The sequence below is a fragment of the Austrofundulus limnaeus genome, unplaced genomic scaffold, assembly GCF_001266775.1.
Source record: "Austrofundulus limnaeus strain Quisiro unplaced genomic scaffold, Austrofundulus_limnaeus-1.0 Scaffold155, whole genome shotgun sequence".
Classification (NCBI taxonomy): Eukaryota; Metazoa; Chordata; class Actinopteri; order Cyprinodontiformes; family Rivulidae; genus Austrofundulus; species Austrofundulus limnaeus.
In genome coordinates, this window is record NW_013952557.1 from 1,251,462 (window position 1) to 1,267,279 (window position 15,818).

The 15,818-nt window shown below is 38.4% G+C and overlaps 1 protein-coding gene across 1 annotated transcript in view; it reads left to right on the top strand.

Annotated features, from left to right (window-relative positions):
• Positions 1-14,450, top strand: part of tspan18b (tetraspanin 18b) — a 43,148-nt gene extending 28,698 nt beyond the window's left edge. Inside the window, exons 3-9 of the mRNA XM_014016804.1 lie at positions 6,994-7,089; positions 8,502-8,696; positions 9,050-9,124; positions 11,791-11,889; positions 12,133-12,309; positions 12,977-13,060; positions 13,597-14,450. Of these exons, the coding sequence (XP_013872258.1) occupies positions 6,994-7,089; positions 8,502-8,696; positions 9,050-9,124; positions 11,791-11,889; positions 12,133-12,309; positions 12,977-13,060; positions 13,597-13,644 (774 nt within the window). The 3' untranslated portion in view covers positions 13,645-14,450. The remainder of the gene's footprint in view (positions 1-6,993; positions 7,090-8,501; positions 8,697-9,049; positions 9,125-11,790; positions 11,890-12,132; positions 12,310-12,976; positions 13,061-13,596) is intronic.
• Positions 14,451-15,818: the final 1,368 nt, after the last annotated feature.

Sequence of the window (15,818 nt, forward strand, 5' to 3'; positions counted from 1 at the left end):
GTGTGTGTGTGTGTGTGTGTGTGTGTGTGTGTGTGTGTGTGTGTGTGTGTGTGTTGTGTTATTATTTTTAATGAAAACATTCATCAAATAATCGTTAGAATGACATTTACAGCTGATTAACTTTTTGGGTCAACCTAAATCAAGCCACAGCAGTGTATTCTTAGCAAACACAAAAATATCTATAAACCAGCTACTTATTTAGATGTTGAGCTAGAATTAGGTGTGGTAGTAGCTGAGACTAATCCCTAAACTATACTCCCATTGCTAACTGATCGTACTAGATGTCTGATGAAAACGTTACCAATAATTATTGGAATCAACTCTTAATTAAGAGAACTCTACATCAACCACTAGATGGATATTTAAAGGGGCAATATCATGTAAAACCAACTTTTTTGAGTTTTAGATCATGGTATAATGATATCCTCTCATCAAAAACATGACCAGAGTCTTGCTTTGACTCATTCATGCATGTTTGAGAAATCCTTTATTGTCCTGAGGCAACCAGGCAGGGGAGCAATAATAATAATAATAATAATAATAATATAATCTACTGGTAGCTTTTTTTACATATGTACTGTAACATGTTGGACAAATAAATAATCTATAATTTATATATATAGTGGGAAAGGGCCTTCAAATTTGTTGTGGTAGTGACTAAGAACTAAACATTATCCCCAACACATACTTTGAGTGCTAAACTTTGAGTAACATTTTTTTGCTAAAGATTTTGGCAATAAGGGTTGGAATTGATCCAGTTTCTCTCTTAGCAAAATATTCTACAGGCCAGTTTAAATTAAACTCTCAGAAAGTCATCATTTGGTGTATATCTACTTTTAGAGTCAAACCAGTGTAAGCTGGCCGTATTCAGACTTCACCTAAACTGAACTTCAAGATTTTGAGCTAAAATGTGCTGTAATGGTAGCTGAGAGTCATTCACACAACAAGCACATACTCCAAGCTCTAACATATCAAACAAGATATTGCAATATTGCAAGGTATTGCACTTTATATTAATTTCAAGGTTTGACCGAGGTGGCAGGTGACATTTGTTCAAGGCGTGCAAGGTTTTTATGATTTTAATTGGCGTGAACCATAATGGCTATCATGTAGATGCAAAGCAAACAGCGCTGCTCTTGTCTACATTAGACATTCAAAAAAGGCTTGTAGCGATGGTTCAGAATTCCCTGTTCTCACGCTGGGAAAAATGTAGGTCAGATGGTTCTGTCCTCATTACACAGCTCTGACTTCTGTCTGTATAATAAAGTTGATTTGGGTTCTCGGCTTTCATTAATCCACTATCAAACTCCGCCGCGCTGAGCTCCACAGCACGAGCTGGTTGGGGTTCACTAAGAATAAACAAAGGGATCTCGGAGGCGTGTGGTGTTTAATGATGCCAGCAGAAGACGCAGCAGATGCAGATGGAGTTGGCTTTTACAGGATACCCCAGAGCAAAGACTGCCAGTTAAACTGTCATATCAGTGACATACAGTATTTTCTTTTAAGAGAACACTTGTGCGATTGTCTGTAGTGCTCCTCACTGCTGTATGCAATGCTTGATTTTAATGTCTGCTTTTTTGTGTGTGTCAGCCTGTATAAACACAACCTTGACCCACGGAGGATCTGCTTTAAATCTAGCAGCGCTCTGTGTGAGTTGTTGCAAGGTTGCAGTACCTGGGGTGTAAACCACGTTAGCCTTGTCGAGATAAACTCTGCAGAATATTCAGAGTCTCAGTGGTCTGATCTCTGCGGCTGGGCTGTGATCGATGAGGAGGCCACGGTCCCGTGGGAGTCATGGGAAAGCCCAGTTTGTTTACTCTGCACTTTCTTCCCTGGCAGTTTGATTTATACAGCACTGGTTTTGCACCTTGTTATTTGGAGCCTGGCTATAGGCAAGTACAGTGCAGCCCATCTGATTCTTAAGCAATGAATTTTAATGCACAAAAGAAAATTGGCTCCACATCTGACAGCTGGTTTGACCCTGAGATGAAAGTGCAGAGCACAAAAAAAAAAAAGAAAGAGCAAGACTGAAAAGAGATCAGACATTTTGTTTGGGGTTAAAAGAAGCGAGCTCTGTTTTGAGGGGTTCTCCAGCCGGCGGACATGCTCGATGAAATACGGTGCGCAATCTTAGGTGCTTGGGATTGACAGCAGGGAGCTGTCGGGATGAGAACGGCCCATTTATGCTGCGTTCTGCGAGACGGTAATTTATGCAAATCTCAATTAAAACCTACTGTGACCTCATTAGGCCTTTCAGTTAGGTCTAGGAAAAGGCGGCGTTAATTAAAATCCATCCCAGGCAGTGAAGTGGTTGGTAGCTCTCAGAGCATCTCTCTGAGGGTAATCAATACCTTAGCATATCATTATGATTTACAGAAAGTATTTAACCATTGCTCTAAACCACTTCCCTCTGTCATGGTATGAAAAGAGAAAAAGAAAGTAATTGCTCCTATTGTTTGTTAAATCATTCCTGTTGCAGACAAAGAGGGTCTTTGTATCTTTAATACCGTTCAATTTCATTGTCACAGTAACTTAAACATGCTCACAATGAGAAACAAAAAAAAGCTTTCTCTGTAACGCAGCACATCATAATGAGAAGCAGACTAAAAAATGAACCTGAGCAGTTAGTTTTAAAACAAAAAGATGTTAGGAAAGATGACGCTTTTCTTTTTTCTTTTTTATTGAATAAACCAATGAGGACCTAAATATTTGTCCCAGATAGGAGTTCGGTGAAGGTTTTGTTCACCTGCCTCGACTGTGAACAGAAAGAAAACGAATGAAAAGGTCAAAGTGGAGTCACGTCTGAGTGACAGCAGAGCGGCTTTGGAAACAAACAGGAATGGAACCTGGCATTGATCATAACCCAGAGTTCACTGCTGCTCGGAGAGGCAGAGAGATTACCCAGAGGAGTCCATTAAGGAGCAGCACGACTGCCCAGTTATTACGAGATGACATCGTGTGGATGTCTGCCAACTACAGACAAAACAAATAAAGAAAGACATTCTAACATTTTTTCTCCAGTTTAGAGGTCATCACTGTGTAGTTTTTAAACCTGTTTACAATTCCAATGAGAAATCACTTTGTAATCTGCCTGCTACTGAGTCTCAGTCCCCTCTGCCACTATGAAGAAGCAAATTATTAATCAGTAGTACAAAGCAGGGAGTGGGGAGGTTCATTTTTGCCAGATAATTAATTTCTTTCCTTCAGTGACACTGAAATTATAGCTGCCCTACAGATTGTTTCTACTTCAGTGTTTGCTGCACATATGGAAACGAATTCTTAGACAGTTTCTGTCCTCCCTGAGGGAAAAAGACTGGATTCTTTGCAACTGAAAAAGTTAAAAGTTTGCTTCAGAAAAAGCTTTGGGGTCACAGTGTGCTATATGATTAGCCTAAAAGTGAAACAGTAAAATTACAGAAACTTAAAATGTAAAAAATAGCTTCATGGCAAATGCCACAAACATCTTATGTTGCATCTAAAAACTAATAAAGTCTGCAACTTTCTAGTAGATTTCATAACAAAACTGTGGCTTGCCATTATTACCTCCGCCAAGGGCGAAGTAATGTTTTTGGTTGCGTATGTCTGTTTGTCGTTCTGTTTGTGGACAACATTACTCAAAAACTTGTGGACTGATTGTCCTGACATTTTTAACACATGTGGGTACTGGGCCGAGGAACACACCTTTAAATTTTGGTGATGTTCCAGATCACGATGCGGATACAGGAATCTTTTTTCTTTTAACACTCTGAGATTGGCAAAGCTGTGATGCTTTCACAGGGCCTCTGTAAAAAACAGTGAGCTGGATTGGACAGCACGGACTTCAAACTTTATAAAAGTAATGTTAAAACTACATTTAATAATGAATAATTTTTGCCATAATGTGTGCATTTTTACGCATTTGGTGAGCATTTACAGAATGTTTTGTGACCAGGAAGTGCATGACTGCACCATGAAATCTATTTTTCCCATTTCCTCAAACACACCACATCTCCAAACAACCAATCAAAACAGTTTCTTGCTACTAGGCTTGTAAACAGAGAGCTGCCAGGCCTCAAAGTTTGGAGACGGGGGGAGCCAGGAAGCACTTTATAAAGAGAGTCAAACCATTACAAACTCATACAAGGGGATAAAACAGACGTTTTACATGGTGAAATGTGACTGATGAAAACTTAGGAGCTTAATCCAACACCAGTTTGACGATGAATAACGTCGGGTGACGAGTCTGACTTTTTTTTGTTCACATCGGACTCCACCAGAAGAAATCCCGTGCATACAGCCTGCTTAAATGTTCACTACATCAGAACTTAATCGACAAATGTGTTTCCATCTCTGCTTTTGTGCATTAACTCTTACAGGACGGGGGAAATTGGTCTTGGCGGAGGTTTGCACTCTCTGAGTGCTTCTAGTTTTGTTTATGAATTTATGTTTCAGTGTTCACATTTGGAAATATTGGATGGGTGGATGAAACATTGGAGAAACCCTGTAAAACCCTGAGAATAAAACACTAAATGTACATTTTACTCAAAATGAAATCAAATGGCAACAGATCTCTAACCTGCCTGGTTATAATAAGAACCTTGTTAGAAGTAGTCAACAAGTTTGTCCCACTCTTTACAAAATATTTTAAGATTTAGTAACTAAAGTTTAAGGACTCAAGAACTTAAACTGCTACCATTGAACACAGCCAGTTGTTGCTCCCATAAATGCAAAATATGACTCTGCAATGCAAAGAAACAAACATATATAAACGAGATGCAGAAACTCTGCCTCTCCCTCTGTGCTTGTGGGAATATTGTCTTTTGAGCATACTGTCTGAATCTAAAAATTGCAATTCACAGCAAACATATCCTTTGGGCTTTAGTAGAAGGACATACTGTAGTTCTGGTTTCAAAAGATGGTATTTGTGATGATACAGTAGGGGTTGCATGTGGGAAATTTGCACGTTTTCAAGGCTACCATTAATGCAGAGTGGCATATAAGGTGTTTGGAGCAGCTTACTATTTCAAATGGGACATTTCAGCAGGACAAACCACACAGAGCAGATATTATATGAACATGATTCTGTCATAAAATTAAACTTGCATTCCTTGAAGGAAAACATCACCTGCTGTCCTGCATGCCAAAGTTTTGAACAAAGTTCTCACATGATCTGGTAGTGCTAGAAGTAGATAATGAGGTTGACACTCTGCTTCTGCAGTTCCAAATTCTAGCTCAGCGTCTATAAAATTGGCTGAGAAGGTCAATTAGTTGTGGTGGCTGCTGAAAGACATGTGCTCAAATGAAAGGCTGAAATTATGCAGGAGACCATTTCCGATATCAGACTTGAATATTTATTTGCACACATTGTTACCACCTCACAGCACCGGGTGGGCCATTCACTCAGAATACCCTCTGGCTCAGAGTTTGAGGAAATGGCCACAAGCGATGTCACAATAGAGTTTTGTATCAGAGTCAAGTCACGGCCCCGGAAATGATATCATGGTAAATAAGGAAGTTTCCTCTCCTCAGACATCAGTTCCTGCAACTTTAAGAAATGAGAACATTAGATGTGTGTGTGTGTTGTTTAGTGTAATGCGTGATTGCCTACATAGACTTGTTGATATCCTTCTAAAAGCACAGTAAAATTCCCTGTAATATAGACAGGATGATCACATTTTAATTATGAAAATCTTTTAAATATCTCAATAAAAATATTTATATATGAAGTAAAGCTTGATAGAAATCAGTAAAACATCTTACACCATCTTAAAATGAAAAAGCTAACCACTTGTAGAAGTGCATCTAATGATTCCTCTGATATTGTCATTATGAGCCGTTATGAACTGTTTCATGACATATTTTGATAACAGACAGGGTTGACTTCAGTAGTTATACCCACGTTTGAAACAAAGTCCTGTTGTGATCTGTTAGGACTCAGGATGTGTGTTGGGAATGACTCTCAATTACAACCACACCAAACATTAGCTGTAGAAGTGGGTGAGTCATAGCCATTTTTTACGTTTTCTGTAGTTGATTAATTGTGGCGGCCATCTTGAATCAGCTCAGCTGTAATTACTTTCTGGAAGTTTCATTAAAATTCATTCAATGGTTCTGGTTATTATTTTGCTAACAGACTTTAGTGCTCACCTTCAATAAAGGCTGGTGATGATAATCTAGGTGCCCAACTGGTCTGCTTGCTGTCCAAACCAGACAACAGCTAAAAACAGTTGCTTTTCAGAATAAAAACAGAGAAGTTCACCTGAACAGCTAAAATTTGAAGAAAAAAATATTCAACGCTGTGATAAACCAGTCTCAACATTTTACTAACAAATTTACAAAAATCAAACCATTTCTCTGCTTTAGTATGTGTCACCTTCATAGAGTTTCCACTTGAAAACATGAATTCAAATCACTGCATTCTTTTTTTAACCATGTGTTCTACCTTATTTAGTTACTTCATATCAGTACAGGGTCATGGATACTCACACATGTTCTAAAGCAACAGAGGTGTTCCTCATTATCTACGAGTGCTTTGAGGACAGACCTTCATCAAGTAAATGTGTTTCTGTCAGGTATGGGGTTAGCTGACGGGTGCGGGGGCCTCTCATCTTTCATTACATTAACAAGAAGAAGCTCCAGACTAAAGGTCAGCCTCTGTTGGTTAATGCATAAAGAAACTCAGTCAGGACTTATGTCCTTAAAATGTTCAGAGATAGACAGGTCATGCTGAGCCCAGGGACACCACTCATCTGGAGCAGCAAAGTGCTTAGTTGGTTTTATACTTGGGAATAAAACGAGCTGTATTAAATTGTGTTAAAGCTCATAACTTATTTGAGACCAGTGAGTTGAGATGTCTGTGTTTTCCAGGCAAAACTCATTAAAAGTGGGAGCAGGTCCTTTCACAGTAATATTGTGCGTTATTATCCTAATGTATATTTAGCATGCAGCAAAATGGGAATACTGTCAGCATGTAGCAAGATTTATGGGACATGTTTATGTTGTTGTTTTTTTCAGGGGCAGGGAGAGGCTTCAGCTCGAGGGACAACCATGGAGGGGGACTGCCTCAGCTGCATCAAGTACCTCATGTTTGTCTTCAATTTTCTTATCTTCGTGAGTATTTTTCAGCTCCTTCTCAGACACGTAATCTGGCTACAGCCTGAAGTTAGTCTAATGAGTGAAGATGGGCTCCTGGCTGCTCCCAGCCCAGCCGAGCCCAGCCCAACTGACTAATGGACCCACATTTGCATTTCATTAGATGAGGCAATCTTGATTCTATCAAATTCTCTTTTGATTAAATTTTAGCATGCTGACACACATCTGAGGCACTCGGTGCCATATGGAGTTTGTGACTGGCACCTGAGTTTATCAGTCTTGATAAGACAATCAGGGGTAATCCTGTTAGTCTGAAGCCTCGGAGGAACGGGGGAGGGTCGGCATAAAGGAGGTTTGTCTCTTTTCCCAGCTTTGTTAGGCACAACCAAGCCGCTCGGATGTGGCTGTTCAAGGCTGGGTTCATAAAGCAACCAGCAGGGCAAAGAATGAGCTTAGTGGTTAGCATTTCACACAGCATTTTTAAAAACTGAAAGGTGTCAAAATGGCTTCCTGTTCTTCTCGGGTCTCATTTTTTAGTAGCTGAGATCATTTGAGTCTTGTTTTTTTTTTTTTTTTCATTCTACAGCAAGAAGAGAATTAAAATAGAAACGTTAGAGGCTTAGATCTCTCCCCTACCTCAATATCCACTTTCCTTAATCACACAAGTCCTCCCATGCTGGTGGCAGATAGGATTTGAGTGAAAAGAAGGATGGGGGAAAAAATGAAGCTGGAGAACAGATTTTTTTGTTTCAGGTGGAGGAGAGGTAAGAAGCAGGGTGAATATCTCTGCCAAGACCCCCACAATGGCACTGCTGTGTCTCTGTTATTGCTCAGTCTTTTGTTTCATCCATAATTGTCAGTTTAACTCCTCAGACATTTTTATTACTGTTATTAAAGAGACATCTCACGCAAAATCCACTTTTTTTAGCCCTTAAACACACTGTATTGTGTTCTTGAAGTCTCTAGGAGTGCCAAAAATGTGAATTTAGTCTCTCCAGGTGCTGCGTAGATACAGTATATTTACAATCAGTTTGGGTCATATTTTTCTATCTGACTAGTTTTCTCTCTTTTCTATGATGTTTTCTGAATTATTACAACACTTTACTTACTAAATAACTGCTAAACAAGGTCATAGATTTCCGGCTAACAAATTTTGCGATTTTGCAGGTTCGTCGTCTTCATTCTAATCCTGTTCTGGGTCAGACTCTGACCTGACTGACAACAGAATACATGATATGTCTTCTTTGTAGGTTTAGCATTTATCTAAGTAATGCAATTAATTAGTCATTATCACTCTGCCTTTGCTTTCAGCAGCAGGTGATATTAATGATAAAATCATCTTTCAGTTGCTGGATGTCTATTTGAATGTTTTGAGTTATATTTTTGTCTATACTGTGACCTTTGTTTGATTGTTTTGTTTTCTCCTCCAGCTGGGGGGCTCCTTCCTCCTGGGAGTTGGGGTATGGGTGCTGGTGGACCCCACAGGGTTCAGGGAAATCGTAGCAGCCAACCCTTTACTTTTCACCGGTGTCTACATCATCCTGGGAATGGGAGGGATGCTCTTCCTTCTGGGTTTCCTGGGCTGCTGTGGAGCCATTCGTGAAAACAAGTGTCTGCTCCTCTTTGTGAGTCTGCTGGCAACCTAGACAAATATTTTATATTGCTGGACTTGTTTGTGTACATGTGTTGATAATTTTCCCTGTCAGTTTTTTATTAATTTTTTTATTTTATTTTAGTTTTTTGGACTTCTACAGTATGTTGGAAGCAACCAAAAAGAAGAGCAAAATGCCTTTCAGTTTGCCTTCAAACCTCATGCATAGTTAATGCTGAGTGAAGTGGGTTCAGGCAGACTGGGGATTTTTTTTTTTTTTCTGTTTTGATTTTTTTAAAGCTTGACATGCACTTTTTGAACGACGCACCCACCTTGTCACATTTGCTCAAACTCTGCTTCTTTTTTCCTTCTTTTGTCTGACTGCAGTTCTTCATGCTCATCCTCCTCATCTTCTTAGCAGAGCTGGCTGCTGCCATCCTGGCCTTCATATTCCGGGAGCATGTAAGTTACATCTGTAGCCACACATTCTGTCAGGCCTGGAGGTGAAACGTCACACTTACCTGATTTTCAAACTGATCCTTTCTTACTTTAAATAATGATTTTGACACTTTTTGCTTATTTCTTTTATTTTTGCATATAAATTTAATGATTGTACCTTATTACCTGCAATGACTTTGTTAAAAAACGGTGCAAAAATTTACACAATAACTAAAGATATCATGCCTTTTATTCCCCAAGTACTTTTTATTTCTCAAATTTGAATATATTCTTGAATACACCACCACAAACATCAGTGTACCTTGAGAATAACAACAAAATCACTTAAAGCACAACGTAGTAAACTGCAGAGGAATTCACTTTCCTCCTTAAACTACTCTTGTCCTCTTACCTCATGTTACATCATTTTTAACAGTTGTGAGAATTTTCTCAGCTCTTTTGAGAAAAGCTTCTAACAGTTTTGTTACAAACATGATGATCTACTGTAGTCTAAATAAATAATATCCAAGGATGGAGCTTATTAGTACTTCTTTGTCTATGTACTATAAAAGTATTTATACAGTCTTTAAAAAAACTATAAAGTAGAATTCAAATCTAGTTTAATTAACCAGAACAAACTGTACAAGCTGAAAGTTTATTTTTATAGACCAGAACACTGTAAATTAAAGCAGTAAGTAAAAATGATTACTGTATTATAAAAAAAATCTAGACATAGCCGAAGTTAATTTTTTTTGAAATGACAAAATGTCAGTTATAAAAATAAAGTAAAACATTTTGAACAGTTAAGCTCAAATAAATAATTCAGATGTTTTAGAGTGGGATTCTGGGAAAAGGTTATGAACAATAAATATTAATTAGATCGCACTTTGGATAACTTCAGTTTGGAGAAACTGTTTAATTCTGACTAGATTAATTAGCTAATGGCTAGTCCAAGTGGGCCCAAGACCAAAGTGGAGGCATATCCTGCTTTTAAATCCTTCTTTTTTCACATTTAAATTATTCAGTTGGGGTCTATAAAAAGTGTAACAGCAATGTTTTTTAAAGTCTCCTTATTGCAACTCCACAAGCCCCTTTTTCACTTATTTTCACATTTAGAGGCTGTCTCTTTAAATCCAAGCAAGTCGCTTCACCACCACCCAACCCCCAGTTTGAGATCTAGTTTACTAGTGGGGTTACGGTTGTCTTGCTATGCAGAAATGGTTTATTTACAAATTAATTAAAAGATGTCAACAAGGGAAGACCTGTCCATCCAGACTTACATGTTGGAGCCAGTCTGACCCAGAGCCAGCGGAGAATGAAGACGATCAAATTGTAGTTGTTAAGTCCAGACCTTATTTGATCCTAACAGAGTATTAAGATATCTTTGCAGCACCAGGAGAGACTAAATTCTACTTTTCTGCACTCCTAGAGACTCCCAAGTGCACAACCAAATTTACTTAATGGCTAAAAAGGTGCATTTTGCATTATATATCCCTTTAAAAACATCTCAAAGATTCCATGATTATTCATGCAAAAACTATTTTTTTAAGTTTTACACCCTTGTCAGTTTCAAATTACAATATCATTTACATAAACTTTTGTGGTTATTTACAAGGGAGCATCAGACCAGGAGCAAGTATCACTGCTGTACATCCTGCTGCATTTTGAACAGGACTATCATAATATTTCTGCAGACAAAAACAGTATAATGAGAAATTAACAGAACTGTAAAGATTTAAAAAATGTAGTTGTTTCAAAACGGCAGCATTCACCTCTAGTTAAGATCCTTCTTAGACAAACTTTTGACTCATCAGTCCAGTCAGAAATAAATTCCACATCTCCAAACATATGTCATTCAAAAAGCAATCTACAACAACTAAGATAATAACTAGTCATACCGTTTTTACAGAACTTGACTTCAGGATGTCTGAATAATTCATTTATTGTCATTTATCTGTTTTAATTTTAATGAACATCATTTTCCTGAATATTCTGGTTTTTTAAAGTGACAAGTTGCGTTTCCATTGACCATGAAAATATGCAAATTAGAATTTCAAAAATAAATTTGCTCAACGGAAACACGTCAATTTCGGAAAAAAATTGTATTTTGACAAAATGGTTTTGCGCTAGGATGAGGTGGTTTTTCAGCCGTATCGAAATTGGAGTATTTCGCAAAACTGCAATTGAAACACTTTTTTTGCATCACGGGAGTCACGTGATCAAGAACCGGCTGTTTCTACTGGGGAAAAAGATGAAGAAGAAGAGGATAACAGGAAGTAAAAGTAGTAGTAAAATCAGCGAAGTAGTAAAAGAAAGTAGTAAACTCACCGACTACAATTTCCCAAAAACGCTGCATACGTAGCCGCTCCTAAGGGGCTCGTCACTCGAAAGCCTCAATAAGATGCCGACGTCTCCTCTGATAGCTGATGATGAGCGCTAGTGTTGTGGTAGCAATATGCTATATGTTCACATCCATTGCTGCCATGTTTGTAATGACTTATTGTGAGAACAAACATATTCATGTGTGACTTCAATAGCATTTCTTACTTAATGGAAACATTAATTGCGAAACAGTTTTTTCGACATTATTAGAATATCAACAAAGTTTTGCGCACATTTGCAATGGAAACGCAGCTAATGACAAGTCTCCAGTGACACTAACCCTCTAGTTTTACTGTTCCTTGGTTTAGCTGACCAGAGAGTATTTCACCAAAGAGCTGAAGAGGCGCTACCAGGGCTACAACAACAGTGACGCCTTCACCACCACTTGGAACGCCATCATGACTACAGTAAGCACACAGCAGAGGGCTACAACATGGAAGCTTTTACCACTCATCATCCACTAACAGGCTCCAAAAACGCACAGCCTTAGAGCTTAGTGACAGGGTGTTTTCGTTTTTAAATAAACAAGTCATTCATATTTAGGTCTGTGTTCATGCTGGTTTACTGCACACAACACAGATGACCACAGGTCACTGCACACTCAGAAGAAAAAAATCATCTTCTTCTCTCCTGTTCTGCCTTTCTTTCAGTTTGACTGCTGTGGAGTGAACAGCCCAGAGGATTTTAAGGACAGCCTGTTCAGGCTCATCAACCAGAATCATGTGGTGCCAGAAGCCTGCTGCCAGCGTGCCAGTCAGAGCGCAGAGCTGGCGTACCCCAGCCAGGAGCAGTGCTTATCAGGCAATATGATGTTCCGAAATAACAAGGTAACTCCTGACATCTGCCAGGTCAACCTCTTCCATTTACCCTCCTTCTAAAACACCTCCAGGCTTAATTAGAGCAGAAAACAGTAGAGAAATGCGTTCCTGGACTGGCTGACTCTGCCATGACTTGTTAATGCTTTTTTTGTTGTTGTTTTGGGTGTCATGGCAGATCATCTTACTGTGCAGTGCTGCTCTGAGATGGCAGCTTATGCATATGTGTGTGTTTGTGTGTGTGTATGTGTATACATGGCTATAATGATGTTTTTAAGAAGCTCAAAAATAGAGCATTTTAAAAACATAAATATGTGGAAAATAAGATGCGGTTCACGGAAAATGCTCATCCAAATCCTTGTGCGCAAAGCAAACCTAGAGTGTAATTCTGCTGATAGTGCTCTTGTACCAGCACTCTTCTTCTGCCACCTGTTGTTTTTCATGTTATTAGAACAATGAGGAGATACCCAGAATGTCCCTCTCTCTGTGTGTTCATTCACACAAAGAGCTCTCATTAAAGGGCTGTGAGGCTGCAGGCCCTGCTTCCCACTCACTCAGCCGGGCCTTTGTTCCAAGCCTCGCTCAATTGAAGCTGTTATGTTACTTTAACTATCTCTGTAATTGTGCAAATTTATGGCCTATTGATTCTCCACTGAGCGTGCCATCTTTGTGTCCGCAGGGCTGTTACTCTGCGGTTGTCGACTACTTTGAGCTCTACATCTACGTAGCTGGAGCCCTGGCTATTGTGGTGCTAACAATTGAGGTATGGTGGAGTTTTTAAAATATGTTGCCTTTTTGTCTTGCCTCTCCAGGGATCTGAATATTATTTCAGAAATGTGTAAATTTGCATAAGCCAAAGGCTACGTGTACCTGGGAATAGCAATAATGAATAGACGCTGTTTGAATGGTGAGGTCGCCATCTGGTGGGAAATACTGGAACTACAATAACATTTTTTATTCTTATTTATTTAACTTTTCTGTTATAATGTGGATTCAGTTACAAATAAAAAGTATACAATTATGTGTTTTATTACCGATGCTATGCAAGCGGTACATATGGTCTGTTGTGGGATTATTTTTGGAAAAGTTATGAACTATCTGTTATAGATAGTTCAAATATCATGTAAACGAAAAAGACAGCACATGCTAATGAATATATAAAATAAAAAGGGAAATCACTAGTAGATCCAGGTAATAAAGAGCCCTGATTGTATTTAGCCAAATATTTGTTTTTTCTGTCTTTTTTGAGGCATTGTTCAATTTTCCAACTTTTATGTCTGTTTTTTTTTTTTCCTGCAGCTTTTTGCTATGGTCTTTGCCATGTGTCTCTTCAGGGGAATCCAGTAGAAGTGCTCCATTTGTGACCTTCTTTTTTCCTTAAAAAAAGGGAATTCAAGAGAAAAAAATGGACATTTGTAAATTTGTGGATCTCGTTTTTTTATTGTGTAATTGGTTTAAAAAAAAGCTAACTTTTGTACATCACAGCTGGACTTTTGAGGTACAAAGTGGCAAAAAAATAAATAAATAAATAAAAACAGAAAATGCGTACAAAGCATTGAGATCTGAGACACGCCTGATGTAAAATGCAAAAAAAAAAAAAAAAATCTGATAAAAGAAAAAGAAAAAAAAGATTTGTGTGCAAAAAGTGGAGATAGCAATTTAGTGGACCAGGTCTTACACAGACTGGGGGTAATGTGCGCCACTGAGCAGAAGACACTGCACTGACCTTTGGATGAAGAATATTTATATATTGTTGGCTTAACTGTAAAAAAAACCTCTGTGTTTTATGTAAACTCTGGCTGGTAACCTGTTCTCTTACTGTATTCTGGAAGTAACTCCCTCCACAAGCTGATTTTTTACTGACACACCTCTTGAATGCTGTATAATGTAAGCTCTTTCTCTCTCTCTCTCTATGTGCGTGCGTGCGTGCGTGCGTGCGTGTGTGTGTGTGTGTTTACACTCTTTATAGATGTGTGATTTGAGAGCATGTGAGCAATCCCCGACCCCCAAGCAGCAAAAGTTCCTTTTCTCTTTGTATGGTGGCTCTTTAATGCATCTGTGGTTAAAAAAAATGTGGTTTTACGTGGTGACATGTAAGCATTTGTATTAGATTTTTTGAAAAAAATTGTGACATAAATGACATTTTAAATGACTGTTTTAGTTTTGTCTTTAATAATCCTCATAATTACCGATGATGCATTTTATCAAGGTTTAACAGAAAAGACAACAAAATGTCTTTTTTTTTAGGTTAGAATCATCTTACGAAACAAAGACATTTATTAGAAATGACAGTAATAAATGAGTCGTGTGGAAGACGGGATGTTTTTCTTTATCCAGTCATTCCTCTCTCTCTGCTTCGCCCTCGACGTGACGTATTGAAACACAAAAGATGGGTGGTGACATTTGTTGATGTGTCGGGGAATAATAAATGCCAACAGCGTCCACCTTCGTCTCATGCTGACATTGCAACAAAATCAATCCCCTCTTGATTGCCTTTGTGGATCGATTTCTCTTTCTTCTCGCAAGAAAAGATTGAAAGTGTGGACGCAACGAGAACAAACAAAAATGGACGACTTCAAAAAGCCCTGTGAAATTGATCTGTTGCAAAAACCTCTGAAAAGATGGCCTTAGCAAATAAAAGAAGGAAAATAAACAAAATATTTTGTTAGTTTTACATTGAGTATTATAATTAATGTGATATTTGACATTTAAGTCATTTTTCCTCTCAGTTTAGTTGAATTCCATAGAATTACAGTTTAAATTCTAGACTTGTACTATTGATCTGCACAATATTTCATATGAAGGAGCCAGAAAGCAGAACTCTTAAATAGTTTAAATAAATCAACCAGTTTAAATATTTTCTGTCTCAGTTCATTTTATAAATGTCTTTATTTGACATGTTTCAGAAATATGTGGCGTTTTCTGTCAGCTGCTTTTTTCTGAAGGTGATGTGTGTTTTTGTGTGGAAATATCATCCCACCCTCATTATTTACCTTCTTGTCCACACAAATGCTCAATCTTTCATGTCTCTGCTTTCATATAACCAAACACGTTCGTCTTGATTTTATCTGATCAAAACTTGTGCACTCATATGAATCAAGGAAAACAAAAAGGTATCTTCATAGTTCTAATGAGACAGAGTTTTATTTTGTGTGCATGTGTCAGCAGAACAAATTGTAGAGCTCTGATTCTCTGAGTGGCTTTTTTCACATGTATGAGGAAATCTCCCATCTGTGCTCTGACTCTCCAGCTGTGATGCAGAGGACAGGTGGTCCATGGTAGGAACAGGTGTGTGAGAACGCACTCGTTGTGATCTATTCTCAGTTTTCAGTATGCACGTGGCAGACAGTTGCTGTTTTCACTCAGTGTATCGTGTTTCCAATGTGACAAACGGCTCTTCTTTGGCCAGCCCTTTCTGCAGGCACCGTTCAAACAGGCTGACCTGAACATAAAACACCTCATAAAGAGCTGAAGCGGATTCTGAAAACGTGATCTGTTCAGCTCACATCTGTGCTAAAAGC